This window comes from Antennarius striatus, chromosome 5 (genome assembly GCF_040054535.1).
Source record: "Antennarius striatus isolate MH-2024 chromosome 5, ASM4005453v1, whole genome shotgun sequence".
Taxonomy (NCBI): Eukaryota; Metazoa; Chordata; class Actinopteri; order Lophiiformes; family Antennariidae; genus Antennarius; species Antennarius striatus.
In genome coordinates this window covers 4,446,206-4,465,235 of record NC_090780.1, presented here as the reverse complement: position 1 = coordinate 4,465,235, position 19,030 = coordinate 4,446,206, and the positions used below count along the sequence as shown (strand labels likewise).

General features: G+C 39.4%; 1 protein-coding gene across 4 annotated transcripts in view; it reads left to right on the top strand.

Annotated features, from left to right (window-relative positions):
- Positions 1–19,030, top strand: part of grm4 (glutamate receptor, metabotropic 4) — a 189,278-nt gene that overhangs the window by 88,818 nt on the left and 81,430 nt on the right. For all 4 annotated transcript variants that reach the window (XM_068315171.1, XM_068315172.1, XM_068315174.1 and 1 more), the window contains one exon: positions 225–441. In XM_068315171.1, the coding sequence (XP_068171272.1) occupies positions 225–441 (217 nt within the window). The remainder of the gene's footprint in view (positions 1–224; positions 442–19,030) is intronic.

The window sequence follows — 19,030 nt, the reverse complement described above, 5'->3', positions numbered from 1 at the left end:
ATTTATCCATTTCTTCACAGTGGATTTTTTGTTTTGTTTTCATGTTTAACAAGTCTATTTTTTCCCTCTCATTTATATGTGTATCCTCTTTTTTCACACTGAATTGTGTTTCTTTGGAAAGCACTTTCAATCGCTGTTAAAAGGTGATTTCTAACTTTGTTTTTCATCCCTTTAAATAACTGTTATCAAGTCTAATAAATTGTCAATTTTTCTTTCCTGTGTAGATACCCCAGGTGAGTTACGCCTCCACAGCGCCAGAGCTCAGTGACAACACCCGCTACGACTTCTTCTCTCGCGTGGTGCCTCCAGACACCTACCAGGCCCAGGCCATGGTGGACATTGTAAAGGCCATGCATTGGAACTATGTCTCCACAGTGGCCTCAGAGGGAAACTATGGAGAAAGCGGTGTCGATGCGTTCATTCAGAGGTCTCGGGAGGATGGTGAGTACACGCTGCCTCATATATCATACTGTCTGTGTAGCATCGAGCACTGGAAGATAATGTTCCCTTCGAGCATTCCGCAGTTGGTGAAGCTGGAAGACATTCACGTAGAAATCAATGTGTATGGTCAAATGTTGGATTTGAATCTATAACATGCATGTAGCCAGAGGCACTGTCTTTAACATGAATCATCACAGACAGCAAGGGCTGAAAACAGCACAGGTTGTGTATTGTTTGTAATTATAACTCATAACATGAACAACTTTAAAATGATAAAACCCCACTATAGATCTTCTTTTTAGTTTTAGGTCTTCCCCTCATTAACATTTAGAATTCATTGAACATCTGTACTATATTTTTTTTGCCAAAAGGTTTACTTTAAACTGGGTTAAAGTTATAGAGTTGGCTGGTTATCATATTCTTGGGACATTAATGGGTGACAACTGTGATTTTGTTCTTATAAAATTGTTGTAAGAATTCAAATCTACTTCACAAATCGTTCTCATAATTAAGAATCAATCTTGACTGTCTATACGTATCAATATTTTGCACCAAAACCTTATAAATGTTGATTTTAATAATAATATCACAAAACTACATTTATGTAATCCTTCTGAGGATACATCTGGGAAGTTCAGGAAATTCAGAGCCTGAGGAATAAAGCGGCTCTGTACTGTGTTGATACAGCTGTTGACACCCTCGAATCTGTTGCCAGATGGCTTCAGGGTGAGCTGACTGTGAATGGTGTGGATGTCATCTTTTCTTCTGGCTTGTCCCGTGAGAGATCCGTGATGTCATCCTTTTCCATCTTCTGCATCCTGCTCTCTAAAACCACTGCCCACGTGTCTTCCCTCACTACATCCATCCACTCTTTCTATGGTGTTCCTCCTGCACTCTTGCCTGGTAGATTCATTGTCAACACCCTTATACACCAGTATACTCAGGATCTCTCCTCCGGACACGTCCAAACCATAAACGTCTGCTCTCTCTAACTTTGTCTCCATAACATCTCACCTTGGCTACTCCTCTGATGAACTAATTTCTGATCCTATCCAACCGGGTCACTCCTAGAAAAAACCTCAACACCATCTTTTAGTGTCCCCGGACCTGAAATTTCATCCCTCCAATATCCCAGATACCTTTGATGCTCAAGGTAGTTTAGTCACGTGATGTACCTTCCAGTCCTGGGTCTAGGACAATCCATCCCAGTTCCTGATGCTTCTAGTCAGAATGCTTTTAATAAATGATTGAACTTCCCAAATAAAGAGAACACTAGCCATTATGATTTTAAACCTCTGAACTTACCTTAATAAGTTGTTTCCGAGTTTATTTTAAAAATTAATTACCTGTAATATACGTATTTACCATGGTGGAGTTATGGGATGATCATGGCAGGTCATCTCTGATTTTAAATCCCAGGAATTTATCTTTTTTTTCTTCAACTCCATTAACATAACCCAACATTGAGCTCCTCATTGATGGTGAGCGACAGGTTATCATCAACACATCGCTTAATCTCAGTATAAACTCTCATCATTGTTTGTATGCCAGCCAATGATATTGGTAAAATCCACATTCTTCACAGCAGACTTCACACCAAGTCTGGCGTTGCATTCACGAGTGCACAGTGCGAACAGGAGGGAACTGAGCACGCAGCCCAGGGTTCTACTCTGTTCAACACCACAAGGAGGTGTGAATTCCAATTCCAAGTTTCTAAGGGCCGATATTCACTTTTCCAACTGCTGAGCAGATAGCACACAGGATTTCTGATGAAGGTGTTAGTTGTTGAGTTTTTGAAATAAATAAATGCAAATCTGATGAAACACAAATGAATTCATACAAGACATAATAACTGAAAAGCCTTTGAGAAAAATTCAGTGATCGAGTTACTGGCATTACAGGGAGAGGACAAATAGTCTACCTTCCGAGCCACAGCCATCCCACAGGTTTGACATTGCTAATGCACGCTCTACTATTTATAGGCTTATATTCCTGCAGTAAACAAGGTTGTTTTTAACTTTACTCATCAAGTCAGATAATGGATGAAAAAAATTATCAAAGAAAAATTCAGCAAATTTAAGGAATTTGTGATGTTGATGTTCCACTCCACTCATGTTACTCATGTGTTTGTAGTATGTGTCAATAAGCAGTAACACTAAATTATAATTTATGAAGCACATTTGCTTACTTTCCATGAATGAATAAGGCTCTCCTTCTAGAAGTTGTTTTACTGTCATTATTAACTTACTACTAAAATAAGCAAAGGTCTAATCCTGGAATGTGACAGCTCAGACAGCTCTGACAGCTGAATTTAAAAAAAAAATGCTCCAATGCATATTCCACATATCAAGATTTTTTAATTTGGCCTAAAGTACAAGTCTTAAGGTTGTCGTCCCTTGAGTTTTACTCCTCTATAACAAATTACTCTGCAGAAGGATTTCCCAAGGAGCTTGAGAGCTATGGTTGGCTAAGTACAAGTGTAATTAAAAGGATAAGACTTAAAGGTGACCCAATCTTGAGTCTGGCTTGTTCTGTGTCTGGACGGAATGAGACGGGCTTGGATTTGGCTGCTCATCAATTATGTCGGTCCCTCTCTGATCACTTCATCGTCTGGGCACAAGTCAGGCACAGCTGAGGGATGGGGAGAAAGTGATGCTGGATTCAACATTTTTAACATGATTTTATCAGATGTGAAATGTCAGGAAATGCGTGTCTGTTCAAATTTTTTCCAAGGATGTAGATAGATGGATTACATTTGATCAGCATTACTAAAATCATTAGAAAGTGACACATGTGGCATAACCTACAGTGTTATTCATACTGTTGGATGATTCAGATTCAAGGGCTGCTTAGAGCTCATTTTCAGTGTTACTCACCCTAATTGATCATTATCATTTAATGATGCATTTCCTTCCTTATTTTTGGAAACACCTGAGCTCCAACACAGTTTAAAAAAACAAAAACTAAATTAAGTATGAATTTATATTTCTTTGAATAACTTTTTTTTTTCATAGCTCATGGAATCAAGCAGTCATGATGAAGTAATTATTGGACACAATTCAGAAAATTGTGTCAACAGTAAGGAGATTTTGGAGTTTCCTGCTTTGCAGAATAGAAAATTACAGAAATAGCAGTGAGATCCTTTGATATTGGGACTTTTAAACTTCTATGTTTTTGTTGTATCACCATCATCTTATGATTTTTATTTCTGCCAAGGGAGTTATGTGATTGGTCTTGTTTGTTTGTTTAGTAGTAGGATTTTGCAAAACCTAAGGGAGAGATTTGAGGGATTTTTCTTTCTTTCTTTTTTTTGGCTTTATCAAAGATTGAACCCAGTCTATCACTCAGGTGATTACATTGTGGTGATTCCCAGAGATTTTTTTTTTTTTAAATAATATTTTAGTTTTGCCTTAGCCTTGATTGGTGTTTGTCTTTTACTCATGAACACTCACATAATTAAATAACAGGATTCAACTATTTATGTTTTGGGGAGCATTGAGCCACCAAATCAAAACAGTGGTTGCGTTTCACAGACATATACAGTAATTTCTTCAGGTTCTTATATTGAGACATGGCTCATCGGTCATACTAATATGCAGTGAAGATGCTGATTAAGTCTGTTTGTGAAAATTATCAGTCATCCAGGTCATGGTAGATCTCTGTGTTGAATAAAGTCAACTGGGCTTGTAGGAAATGCTTGAAAAGTAAAAGCCTTAATCAGAGATGAAATTTAATTCTAAGTCCAAAATAGAGTGACGTAGAGTGGCTTAATCTTTGCTGAGATCTAACTCTCTGATTAAGCCTCAAGAGCTCTGTCAGCAAACGTGGGTGGATGGGGGGGGTTGCTCTCATCCAGGGCGGAAGTTGATTCGTACCACAGGGAAAACCCTGTTCACTTGCTCAGCAGTCGAGGAAACGAGAGACTAAACAGACTTTTCTTTGTCTTGAGTAGCTGCAGTATCTATTATCACACTTTAGCCTGTATAACTGATGTTTTTTTTGACAAATTAAAGCTATACTTTTCTTTTGTGTTATCAATCTTAACTCTCACTTGCCCGGTCACATACACACCGGACAATGCCCTATTTAGGAAATACAATAACAGTTCTGACGACAAGTATTAACTTATTTTGACTGTTTCTTCTGTTTTTTTGTTGTTGTTTTTTTACTTTTCTTGTAATTGTCAGACAACTTTGATACAGACACCTTTACAGTTTCATGTGGGATTCATTATCCATCCTTCAGAACCTTTACTCATAATTTACTTCTCTGACTCACATGAACATTTCTGTAGGGGGAAAAGTGAATTAAATACTATTCAAGCCTTGAATAGTACTGCTGCAGTTTTGGAGAATTTAGGTTAGACCTAGGGATTAGATGACAATAATTGTTATTTATGATAAAACTAATCCATGGTGCCTTGCATGCTATTGGCAGGTGCATTTTTGTCCTTTGTAACTATTATGTTTTACTGATGCAGTGATGGGAAAATATGCATTTTTAATCAGTAGCATTATGCTTGTACATTTATTTCCATATACATGAAAAATTAGACTTTGCCAAGTGATTATCATACAGTATAGCTAATTCTGTTCTATCTGCAACCAGAGTGGATACACATCTCTCTAATCGACACGTATCAAACCAAAATAATTGGCTCTAAAAGAGCAACAGATATTAGTCATTAGATGTTTTCCTGCCAAGTGATTACCATTCAGTTTGCTCTCTTAATTGAAATGCTCTCCACAGTGTACTCCTACGGAATTAAGCCAGAAAATCCCTTGATGCTGGAAAAATTATATGTTGATGTATTACAATGTAAATAAACTGTTAATTCTGTGCTACACTTTCCCAGGCAGCATTGTTTTGAGGTAAATATATCAAGAAAATAATCTGAAAAAGCAAATTATCTGAGTCAGCTCCCACTGCAATAACCCTGTTAGCCCAGCAGCCATCTGCTTGGAAGTGCATCAGCACAGCTCTATCCCTTATGAGGGCTAGCAAATATAACAGTAATATGTGTGTCAAGAGCAAGTGATGAAAGGTAAATATCCATTCCAGATAGGATTTATTTTCATCTATGTCTTTGTATCATTCTTTACTGGCACACAGCACCTAGAGCTGGGAATGGGTGGCCTTTATGTTCCCCCTCTCGAGGTATTTGATGTGAGGATGACCCAGGATGTGATCTCCCTAAAGAGACATAAGGAGAGAGGTCTAAGAGCAGATGTAGAATACATGCAGCCATGGGGAAGTACATAATATTGCTTTGAAAATTCCACCTATAAAAAGATGTGTAAAAGTACATAGTTCTCTTTTAAATGTTGACTCAGAATTGGTTTTAAGTTTAAAAATAGATTGGGTAAATTTGTTTCTTGCCTTTTCTATTAATACCAGAAATGAAAGCTTCTACCTGGCAAACTGCATATTCTAATAAAATTTAAAAAGTGAAGAAATCAAAGCCGGATGAAAAGATAATTAGCCACTTTAAGCTAATGCTGTATATCATACTAAATTTAGTATTTCTGTTTGATACAGACACAAAAGCAATAATAATACACATATTTTCTGAAATGGAAATTTCCCAACAGCTCTCTAGCGTCTACTTCATTGTATCTCACTGCTTACTATTTTGGTATTTATGGTTATAATATTCTGTGGAAGCAGCCTTTAGGAAGCACACAGGATATGGGGAGGCCAACGCAGTGTGGTCAGGAGAAGCCCAGAGTCCCATCCTCACTGCAGACAGCTCTTCTCTGCAGAGATGTTGATTACTGTGGAGCATGCCCCAATAGATGTCATTAATCAAGTTAATGAAACACAATGTCAATAAGAACCCTAACAAGATTTCTTGGCAAACCAGTTGCCTACTTGACATCAACATGAGAAACCCTGCTAATGGACTAACTGCTGTCCCTGTTTAACAAGGAGGATTACAAGCATTTACCACAGAGCTGGGATGACTAAGCACATGTGGGGAATGTAAAATGATGAAGAGGAACCACAGAGCGCTACATTGTTCCTGGGTGATGTCTTTTTAAATATAAAGAGTAGACTATATTATACTGGGTCAATTTTGTGTCTGAGGGAATATCACATTAACCATAAGATAAGTCTTTAAGGACTTTAAAAACAAGTCTCCTATGCTATTTTTAGCCTTATAATATAGATTTACTCCTCTGACACTGGATTAAGTGTCCTCCCTTTGTGAAACTGGAAACCCTGATTTTACCTCATTTCAGGGCTAACATACCCAGGGTTTCCATCAAACCTGCTTTGTTAAACAGACCTCTGGACTCCTGACCATGCTTCCTCTGCTGCAGCCTGTTAGCCGGGCTGGAACATCAACTTTACACCTGGCCAATGCCAGGGATCCCGCCCATAGTTCTTTGTTTCTATTCTAGTTTTTGACTTAAGTGTAGGCATTTCAGTTTATATTGACATTTATTCTGATACTTTGAATTCCTGTTTCCCAGCACCCACTATCCCTCTTTTTTAGTTTGTTCTTTGTCAACATCATTTATCTTTGCTAACTGATTCTAAAATGCTGAATGTTTGAGAAATCACTTCACCCGGTATCAACCTAGGTAGTTTTATGTTGCTTCCCGTTCCCCTAGACAGGTTGTAACATGCAGCAAAAGTGATCCAACCAATTAGAAGCCAGGAATGATGCTGTGCATTGTCTTAATGAATTGAATACATTTTCTGTCACACACACACATATAGAGGCTCCTGGTTACTACAGCTACTATGTATCAAAATCTAAAATAAATCTTGAAAATGATGCGTTTTAACATCTGGGATGACTGAGAAGTTAAAAGATAGGCAGAAATTTATGGAAATCCAGTTTGAGGCAGAAGGAAGAAAAAAGATCGTAACTGAATGTGTAGCTTGTCTCACAAGAATGAATTAGTAAGATGTTAAATGGCCATTGAGATCTCAGCAGAGCTTCAATGAAGATCACATCGGGTGAGATGATTACCAGTCCACGTTAGCAGGTGTAGCCGTGCCCATGGACACATAAAGGCACACAGGAAGAATTACGCATCATTGCCTAAAATATGGTCTCCATAGAGGATGGCAAAAAGTCATCCAAGAGTGTAAAATGTATTGGTCGTTGTGAACTAAATTACAGAACAAGAAGTCCCACAGGAAGAGGAAGATGTCATAAAACATATGCATCTAAATGACCACCATCACCAAGGGAAGAGATCACACACTCAGTGACGTTCCTGCTTCTGTCCATATGGCCTCTTAATGTCTAGGTCACACTCGTGTGCAGCCTGTCAGCCAGTCATGTCTTCATTTATTATTTAAGTTAACACAAATGACCCCTGAGTGCCTCAGATACATCCTGTTGCAATTTGTTTAAACCATTACATGTCATTGCTTAATTGGCTAAAGTAAAAGGCAGCATAATCATCACTCATCTCCTGCTGTTGTCTCTCCCGCTCTCGCTCAGTGGCTTTCTGTTAGGGACATAATGGTTATGTATCGCTCCTAATGCAGATATATTGCAAAAACCAATTTTCTTAAGCAAGTGCTTCTGCTTGAACCTTGACCTTTAGATGTACAGCACCCTGCAACAATGTAAGGTAAGCTCAGCGCATCAGCACCTCACATTGTAACATGATGGCTTTCAACCATATGAGAGTATGTAATTTGTAATGTAAATGTACACCATTTAATATTCCTAGGATGAAGAAAATTAAAAACGATGTATTGCCAATCTAATAAAGACAGCTAAAAACCCAAACAATGGGTGCAACTGTGGGGGAGGTTGGTGGATGCTGTGATTTAATTTGTCCTGAAGTACTCGGCACATACCTCACAAATTACCTACAGTACAAAAGCAATATGAATTAGTGCAGATGAGGTTAGTGTCTGCTAAAATAATACAGTGTATGAATAATTTGATAAAACATTCATTAAGATTTTTGATAATCTGCAGTGTTTTCACTGTAAAATGAAGTGACTTTGTTTTAATGTGTTTATAAGAAATTCACCATATAAAATGATGGAACTGATGTAACACATTTAATTCGCATTTCATAATAGCTCAATGCAAAGGACATTTTTAGGAAACAAAATAAAAGTATTAACTTGGTTGAACAATACATTTTGTTGCTGTCTCCAAACTGTCAAGATGGAAAGGAATTCAATTAGACAACATTGTAAATTGGATAGCTCAAGCAACTAATCTGGATTACAATTCTGTAACTAATCCATAAAGCTCATCCTTATTAGAATATATCAATATCACTTTTGTCAGAGGGATAAGATTTTCTCAGCTTCTACTAAGCACTCTCTGAATGGCTTCACATTATCATCTTTTGACTGAACTACCTTATTTCATAATTCAGAATTATAAAACCCACCTTTTAGGGGATGTAGCTCAGTGGTAGAGTGCATGCTTCATATGTATTTTGCCCGTCAGATTCAGTGTCAACTGTAGGTCGGTCCCAAACCCAAATAAATACAGAGAGTTGCGGCAGGAAGGACATCCAGCGTAACAAAAAAACATTTTTTAAAAAAATCTAAAATGGAAAAAGAAGATGACCCCTGTGGTGACCCCTAACAGAACAAACCGATTTTTATGAGTCTGGTACCTGCAGCTTGATTCAGAAATGAAAGTTAACCTTCGTCTGTTGTTAGGGTCGCCACCGACCCGTTCTTGATTTTAAATTCCTAAAACTACCACAAAAATACGTTTATTGCATCAAGGCTTTTTGACTTTGTCAGGTACCTCTATTACAACAAAATAATATCCAAAAAATTTTTTTCACTAAATTATAAAATGCTCTGGTTGAAATTGTTACCTTTGTGGTGCTAGGGTCGGTTTCGACCCTGTTATAAAATAAGCTTATAAAGCAATAATTAGAGCAAAAACTGATAGCATAAGTGCACTGTCAGACAGCCAGCTCATCTCCTAGTCGTGTGAGCTTTAGTGGAATCTCATTTTGGATTTTTATTTTCCAGTTTACCTGCACAGAAACAAAAACAAATGAAGTCGGGCATGTCAGATTTCTGTGTAGGTTCTCAGTCAACCAGGTCATTGTTATCCAAAAGCTGTTGAAGTCAATCACTCGACGTCAAGAAAGTTCTTGAAGACGTTTTGTATCTCATACAATAGACTTCTTCAGTTCAGAGGGCGGCTGATCATATCCCAGCTTATTAACCCTGTGGGGTGTGGTCAGTGCTATTCACATTCCAACGACTGTCCTTGAAACCCGTCTGGCTCCTCAACGATTGTTGGTGGGGGTGTCAAAGGGGGTCGTTAAAATGTGAGTTTCATCTTTGTATGCTAATGAGGGTTGTCTGATGTCTCATACTGTCCAAAAAAAAGAAGGAATGTGATACTGATGTCTACTCTTCACAAAGACGCAGCTGTGTCATCAGGAAGTGATAAAAAGCCCACAATTATCCTTGACTACAACAGGAATAAAGGAGGAGTGGACAACATAGACAAGCTGACTGTCACCTACACTTGCCAGCGAATGACCAGGAGATGGCCAATGGTTGTATTTTACGACATACTTGATGTGTCTGCATATAATGCATTTGTGTTGTGGACCCACATCCACCCAGGGTGGAACTTAACCAAAAAAGCCATGCGGAGATTGTTTCTTGAGGAGCTCAGACATTCCCTCGTGAAGCCACACATTGAGCAAAGGCAGCGGGTTCCCCGAGACCCAGATACTGCAGCCTTGGTCAGACAGCTGCAGAGCTCACCTACCACTCGGTCCACAACATCAGCAACACAAAGAGCATCCTCGCCAGCATCCTACTCAGCTAGCCCTGCCTCAACACCAATCGCACCAGCCACAGCCAGAACCCAATTCAGGCCATCTGATTCTAAAAGAAAGAGGTGTCAGGTCTGCCCAAACAGGAAGGACAGAAAGACAAACGAACTGTGCTTCAAGTGCAAGAAATATATCTGCAAAGAACACGCAAATAGTGTCACTTTTTGCCACACATGAATCTAAACATACATACACACACACATACATATGAATGTTCTTGCATACAGAGACTTTTACTCTGATTTAGTTTTTTATTAGTTTTCGAATTTGGAATTTTGCAACATATGCTTGATTGGTTGTTTGACCTTGCAAATCTATATTTTGTGTTATTACTTGTTCTGCTTTTCATTTTGTGTTTATAGTAAAGTTGTATTGCTGAAAAAAATACTTTTTTTTTCATTTCCTTGAAGTAAATAAAAATTGACCCGTAACACCATAGATGTTACTATAGTTAATAATATTAAAATGAAAAAATAAATGAAAAAAATTTATTCAAGAGATGTATTATAATACCCCTCAGTAATACTCAGGTAACACAACAACCTATTTTTTATTTATATGATTCTCTTGAGGCTCATTTTACCAGTTTTTAAAATTGAAATCGAGGGCTATACTGAAAAAAAAAGGCCCAGAGGCCCACACCAAAAATATTAAAACTAATATTTTCATTGATAAGGAAGCCTAACAATGTAACCAAGAGATGAGAAACAATTTGGATGATAGATGATTGCTTTTAGTGTATTTTAGAGATGATTTAAAACGCGGGTCGAAACCGACCCGTTAACATCGGAAATGGTAACAGAAAGCTAACACCAGACGAAGGTTAACATGTAAATGTACAGGTAGAACATGGAGGGTTTTTAATCATAGTATTTATGACTACGCAATGTTAAAATTGAACTAAAAGAACCTTGAACTTTGTAAAATTATTATTTTTTATTTTACTGAGGGCAACAAATGTCATGAATTAAACGTCAACTACGTCCATTTTGTTCGCATACATATACGTGTTGCTAAACCAGATATGTGGATAACTGTTTAGTCCATTTAAAAATGTTTTGAAGGCCATTCATTCATTCATTCATTCATTCATTCATTCATTCATTCATTCATTCATTCATTCATTCATTCATTCATTCATTCATCTATACAGCTTTTTTTTTGGAAGAATCAGCAACCTTACCTCTCATTTGGAGTCCACACTGGTGGCGGCGGCTGATCAACTTGATGAAAATGGTGAATTTTAAAGATTTGGGGTTCATGTGACACAGGAGGATTTGTAAAATTTGGAAACTGATCATCATGAGCTGAACTATGATGTCTGTTTTTTCTGGCTTTATACCTACCAAAAGTTGACTCCTGGTTTGTCAGAATGGATTTTGCTGTTTGCAATAGAATACTGAACTGTTAACTAAACTACACAACTCAATGTCAAACACTGACAATAGTCTTGCAAATTTTAGAAATAAAGCAAACACTTTTAACAGACAGACACTACAGATGAGACTGTATTCTGGGAACACTTCCCAAACTTTGTTTACTCCGTGTTGTTTCCAGAGATTATATTAACAGTGTTGGGATTTATCCCAATCTGGACAGCATCAATACACTGAGGGGTCTGGACGTCATATAATGCTCCATTTCTTAGATTAATATAGTTTATGATTCATGATTTCACTGCCAAAGCTTTTACAATCTCAGAGTGAATTTCCATATTCATCTTGGTGTGGTTGTACCATTCTATGAAGCTCTTTCCTAAATCAATATTGTGTTATACTTCCTCCTTTGCACGTTTGATATCTGGATTACAGGCACATGTTACACCTGGCAGAACAGAGCAGCAGCCATCTTTAAATTACGTTACTGAGTGGGACGTAGAGATTTCTTTAAGATAATTGAATTATTGCTAAAATTGAACAAAAGAAAGACAACGTGGGTAAAATCATATTGACATGAACGCATATGACACACGTTATATATACTGTACGTAATATAGAAAATCTAGTGATAACCAGTCAGTGTTCTCTTTAAACTTCTCAGCGGTGGTACTCCAAGAATGGATGTAAAAGGCTTTTGTAACCATGATATACAAAAATATAATTGAAGGAAGTTTCTGTCACATCACTGCATCAGACATGACTTTAATTCACAATTCTGATGTAAACTGTCTAGAGTACATTGCCCTGGAGCGTTGTATGGCAAAGTCAAGTAGGAAGCAAATGCATCTGTCAGTACATTTTGTTCAGAACTGGTTCCTTCAAAAGATCCCTGCTAACGAGCCAGTGGAAGGCAGTGTTTAGTCAGCTTATCTAAACTGAGTAATCATCCTTTTTTGAAGATGCTAGCTTTTGTTAAAATCCACACACTTCTACTGTAACCCAAATGTATCCCTTTTTATTTTTAAAGAGTGCGGAACTGAACATTTTTTGTATTCAACTGGGTTGTGGAAACAAAGGCAAACAGAAAGGTATCATTACTGAAACACTGAAGTTTTCTCAAGCCTTCTTTTTTTACATAAAACTACAAATGCATGATGCCAAAGGTGTGTTTTTTTTCCAAGAAGTACCTTGCCATCACCACAGTTTATGTGATAATGTTTTGTTTTGTGTTCTTGATTTTACCTTTTCACAGGACTCCACAAGCTGCACAAACTATTCCCTTGATACAGTGACTCCTCTCAGTATAGTAAAATATGATTTTATTCTTTATTTCTTGGTAATACTTTTTTGTTAGTATGATTAGAATTAGCAGACTCCTAATATTACTCCATCAAAAACACAGTTACCTTCACAAGTGTTTTTGTCAGGCTGCATATCTGAAAACACAATTTCCTAAATTCTCTATGAAAATTTTAGAAGCACAGGTCAGCAAGTGGTTGAAACCAAACCTATCAAGGTGTCCAAGAGCTGTTCGATTGTTAGATTGGAGGTTGTAAAATCCTGTGTTCACTAGTCACCAAGCTTATCAGGTTTACAATCCATCATTTAGATGTATTTTCATACTCATCTTTTAAATCTCAATCTTATAAGTTTCTTCCATGGATGGCGATGCTTGTTGAGATCTGGAATTATAATTCAGTGAATGGCAAGTTTGCATTCTGAATTCCTTACTGGAGATTTCAGATCATTTCAAGCATTTCTTCATCAGGAAATTATTCCCATTAGGATTCCGTTATTCCATATTGTTAGACGTTAGTTTTATGACAACAGGAAACAAGCAGAACTTAATTATGGCAACGGAATTAAAAAGCCTGGACCATTAGTATGTTGATCATATGTTAGCATACAACTAGTCTAGCAAATAACAACATGGATACATTTTAATCAGAGTGTTTTGCCTGAGGGACTCTGGGCATGTGAGCTTGATTGCTGTCTTGAAAATATTGTTTTGCATAGAACAAAATATTTTATCCTAAGTGCCACCTATTTAGCTCCCTAGTAAACTCTGTGAGGATATTATTTCCATTTTACTTTCATTTGTGCTTCTTTCATAAAAATGAATGGGCCATTGTTGTGTTGCATGATTCAAAAGGAGCCAACTCAACTCCAAAGTCATTAAGTATGTATGACAGAGCTTTCCATGCATTCAAAGCATAATGAAAATGGCATGAAACATATATTAAATGTCCATATACATATTGACCCAGCAGGTTATTCCAACATTCACAAAGAAACAACCACATCTTAGCCTCTTATAAAATCTTTCTCTTGAAAACCAAATGTTTTGATTAATTTTCATATTAACATTGAGGAGTTCACAGCTCTCACAAAGTCACAACAATTTCTTGAACCCACATGCCTCCTCATATGCACTACTCCCTGCACATGCGCTACAATTAAAGATAATGGCACTACTTTTAGACATGAAGGGACCACTGCCACCTACTGTGGAGGATGTGGGCTGACATGTTATTCTAGTATGGCAATGAAAAAGGTAATTCTTCTCTGTGCACCCCCCTGGCCCTTCACTGTACAACCCTTGGGGGGAGAAGGGAGAGTAAGGCAATTTCATCGCTACACTAGAATTAATTTGGAAGCAATGGGAAAACATATACAAAACAGTATGAAGAAATAACCTTGATGGTTGATGGAGAATTTGATAAAGGAAAAACGTGAGTCTCTATTTATAAGAGAGAACATTTTACACTCTGAGACAAAAATGAGATTCCAATTACCCCATCAGCCTTGATGAAATAAGGAACATGTCTATCCGTGTTTAAACGTTCAGCATTCATAGACGGGATAGAAGAAGGGTTATTCCTGACCAAGAGCTTTTTTGACAGCAAGTTTGGGGAAAAAAATCCTCATGTCTCTCACACAATATACAGGGATTTAACTGAGAGTATTTGGTTAAAAAATATCTCCTTTGATGGTAAGAGCCCACCATTTTCATTTATGCTCCCCAATATGATGATTAATGTGTCTGGACCTAAAGTAACCCGCATTAAATTAGGAGAAAGAAGCATTTCACAGCTTAATGAAAATGACGTTGCCCATTAGTCTCCAAGACAAACAGCAGGCAGCTGAGCCAATGTTATAAAAGTCTATCCTTTGTTCAGGTAAAAGTGGAGGGAGCCATTGCACTGGGCAGGAGAAAAACATACAGCTTATTACTCACTGTTTTCCTGTAGATGTTGAAAAGGAGCCCTACATTTTCTCCAGCACATTTCAAACTTGCTTAAGATGTGTGAAAGTTGGCAACTTTCACAGCAAAACTTAAGTAAAAATTCATCGGTCAGCACTCAAGTGTTATTCAAGACATTGCACTGAAATCTTTTTCAAGTTACAGGTCGTCTGCAAGAGTGTTTCTAATTTGATTGTGGATAGACGAATTGAGTGATACAGCCTGGCATGAATCACAGGATCAAATTTTGCCATAATGTCAGTTTGACTCGGGGCATGTCATTTTCATTGCAAATGACAAAGCGCTTAACAGTTGGCTGAAACAGAGAGGGGTAGACAGCAGAGGACAGAGAGGCATGTGGCTGAGAAAAAATCAGGATTGGATTTGAAGGCTGGAGAAAAGAAAGCTTTTACAAAATGCAGAAAGACAGCTGTCTCATCATCCACTGGAGAGTCAACTGCTGTATCTCTGGTGTTTCATCACTCATTTGTCTGCTGAACAAATGATCAAGATGAAGTTGTTTTTTCTTTGATATTTTTGTCAGAAAACAAATCTGCACTGTGATTACACTACACTATTTCTTTGCAAAATTATGTTTGAGCACATTAACTGCCATTCTGTAGTATTCATGGATCGTTTGCAAAGAAGTGGGGTTGGATATCGTCACATTTTCTGAGATAAATCTGTAATTTTCATTCCCATTAATCCATTTTTCTTCCTGTATTGATCTCCTTTGTGTCATCAGGAAACTCTTTGAACGGATTAAGCCGCCACACAAATGTGTAATCCTGACATTAACATTGTGATCAATGGCCGAGACAACCAGGTCAACAGTTTCAATGTCTGTTTTTATTGAGGCCAGGTATTGGAGAAAAGGACGCACCCTAAAATCAATACACCAGCTATCACCATTTGTACGGTTTAATAATATATTCCATTTAGGCAACCAACACTCCAGCTTTCATGCAGCTGGAATCCCATCAATCACCACAGTCTAAGTTGCTCTTTGTCATGGCCTGGCTACTTCAGCACCTCACAAAAACACCCACTTCAATCACATAATGAATGCCATCAATTATGTGGCCCAGGCTCCCAAGATATGATTCAGAATGGGGCAGAATCTAAAGCCAACATCAAAAAAGACTGTTAGCCTACTCTAAATCACTGGACTTCTCTCTTCTTGTTGTTGTAGGACCATTCTTTTTTTTCCCGTGAGTTTCAAAAATCTACAGCAGCATTTTACGGGCAGGATATGGCCATATGGCAACCACCAACAGGTGCTATCTATACTAGAAGTAGTAAAGTGAGAAAGTTTCCTGCTAAGATACATTATCTAATGTAGGCAGCCGGGAAAAGATCACATTGCTTTTTCAGCAGCTGCATTGCTTCTGTGGCAGCGACTCTGAAAAATAGGTTCCTTTCTAGACAAATGTTAGTGTAGATCAAATTAGCATTTTTTTTTCTTACTGTGAAATAAAACGGTTGTACTATGAGTAACAGAGAAAAGATCACCCACAGCTTGGGCTCTGATACACAAACCCTTGAGAGGGGCTGGACTCTCCACTTTTCTGGTGTTGCCCAAGGTGAGAGGTGGTGGGCTGGTGTGGGCTTGCTTCTAGCTCCACAGCTAAGCCGTCATACGTTGGAGTTCACCCTGGTGAACAAGAGGGTCACCTTCGGGTTTGGAACAGGTATCTCACTGTTGTTTTGGCCTACGGCCAAACAGCAGTGTGGGATACCCAGCCTTCTCGGAGTCCCTGGGAGGGGTACTAAATAGTACTCCAACTGGGGACTCCATTGTTCTCCTTGAGGACTTCAACGCTGGGCAATGTAAGTGAGACCTGGAAAAGGGTGATTGGGATGAACAGCCTCCCCGATCTGAACACATGTAGTGTTCTATTCAAAGTTTGTCACAGTTTGTCCATAACAAACACCTTGTTCAACTACAGGGGTGTCCATAACACATGTAGTGTTCTATTCAAAGTTTGTCACAGTTTGTCCATAACAAACACCTTGTTCAACCACAGGGGTGTCCATAATAATAATAATAATAATAATAATAATAATAGTAATAATTCAAACTTTATTGATCCCCAGAGGGGAAATTCTCTTTACACTCTTTTTAGTACATGCATTTCTGTTTACAGCACATCACACACAGTGTTGTGAACAAGGCCCCTGAAACACACAGCACACTAGGGGCCTGTAATCATGCAGTTAGTCCAGGGAGGAAGAGTGAGGGGTCGCGCTCGGAGGTCACGCCCCAATAAGCAGCTTGTGGTGGGGACGGTGCCTTGCTCAAGGGCGCCTCGGCAGTGGCTGGGAGGTGAGCTGACACCTCCCACTGTCAGCTCACACTCCAAGGGATGTCATGGCGGGAGCTGGAATCGATCCACCGATGGCCGGGCGATCCGTCTTCAAGACATCTGCTCTACCGCTGAGCCACTGCCGCCCCAAAAGTGCACGTGGCACCAGGACACCCTAGGCCGGAGGCCAGTGATTGACTTCGTTGTCGTATCATCAGACCTCCGACCAAGTGTGTTGGACACTCGGGTGAAGAGAGGGGCAGAGCTGTCAACCGATCACTTCCTGGTCATGAGCTGGATCCGCTGGCAGAGCAGGGGGCCGGACAGACTCGGCAGTCCCAAAAGTGTTTTTGAGAGTCTGTTGGGAACGTCTGGCAGAACCCTCTGTCAGTGAGGTCTTCAACACCCACCTCCAGGAGAGCTCTCTCAGATTCCGCATGAGGCTGGTGTCATTAAGTCGGAGTGGACCATGTTCTCTACCTCCATTGTCAAAGCGGCTGCTTGGCGCTTTTGTTGCAAGGTCTCTGTTGCCTGTTGCGGTGATAACTCCCAAAACGGGTGGTGGACACCAGAAGTAGCTGAAGAAGGAATCCTATCAAATTTTGTTGAATTGTGGGACTCCGGAGGCAGCTGACAGGTACAGGCAGGCCAGACGTACTGTGACTCGGGTCTGTGAGTAGTTCGGGAAGGCCATGAAAGAGGACTATCGGTCAGCCTTGAAGAAATTCTGACAAACCACTCTGCGCCTCAGGAGGGGAAAGTGCTGCACAGCTAACACTGTTTACAGTAGTGGCGAAGAGATGCTGACTTCGACTGAGGATATTGTCGGGCGATGGAAAGAAAACTGCGATCATCTCCTCAATCCAGCTACCATGTCTTACACAGAGGAAGCAGAGGCTGAGGTGTCAGAGGTGGACTCGTTCATCACCCAAGCTGAAGTCACCGAGGTGGTTGCCAAACTCCTTTGCCCCAAGTGGAGAAGTTTAAGTATCTTGGGGTCTTGTTCACGAGTGAGGGAAGGATGGAACATGAGTTGACAGATGGATCGGTGCAGCTTCCGCAGTGATGCGGTTGCTGTACAGGTCTGTTGTGGTGAAAAAGGAGATAAGTTGCAAGACGAAACTCTCGGTTTACCGGTCAATCTACGTTGCTGCTCTCACCTATGGTCATGAGCTTTGGGTCATGACCAAAAGGACAAGAACCCCGGAAACAAGCAGCTGAAATGAGTTTCCTCCATAGGCTGACTGGGCTTAGCTTTAGAGATATGGTGAGGAGCTCAGTTACCAGGTAGGAGCTCAGAGTAGAGCCACTGCTCCTCCACCTCGAGCAGAGCCAGCTGAGGTGGCTCAGGTATTTGTTCCGGATATCTCCTGGACACCTCCGTGGGCAGGTGTTCTGGGCATGTCCTACTGGGAGGAGACCTCGGGGAAGACATAGGACACGCTGGGGGTCTATGTCTCTCGGCTGGCCTGTGATCGCCTCAGAATCTCCCTAGAGGAGCTGGAGGAGGTGTCTGGGGAGAGGGAAGTGTGCGCTTCCCTCCAAAGACTGTTGCCCCCAGTGACCCCAGATAAGTGGTTGACGATGGATGAATGGATATATATATATGTGTGTGTGTGTGTGTGTGTGTGTGTGTGTGTGTGTGTGTGTGTGTGTGTGTGTGTGTGTGTGTGTGTGTGTGTGTGTGTGTGTGTAGTGCCCCATGTAGCCATGGGGTGTGTTGAGTTCGAATAATAATGAAATGACTGACCCAGACAACAGCTGTTAAATTTAAAGGAATCTCTTTACTGAAATGATATTTGGTTTTTTGTTTTAAATTTAAAAGAAAACTACCTTATGGAATGAAATAAAATAAAA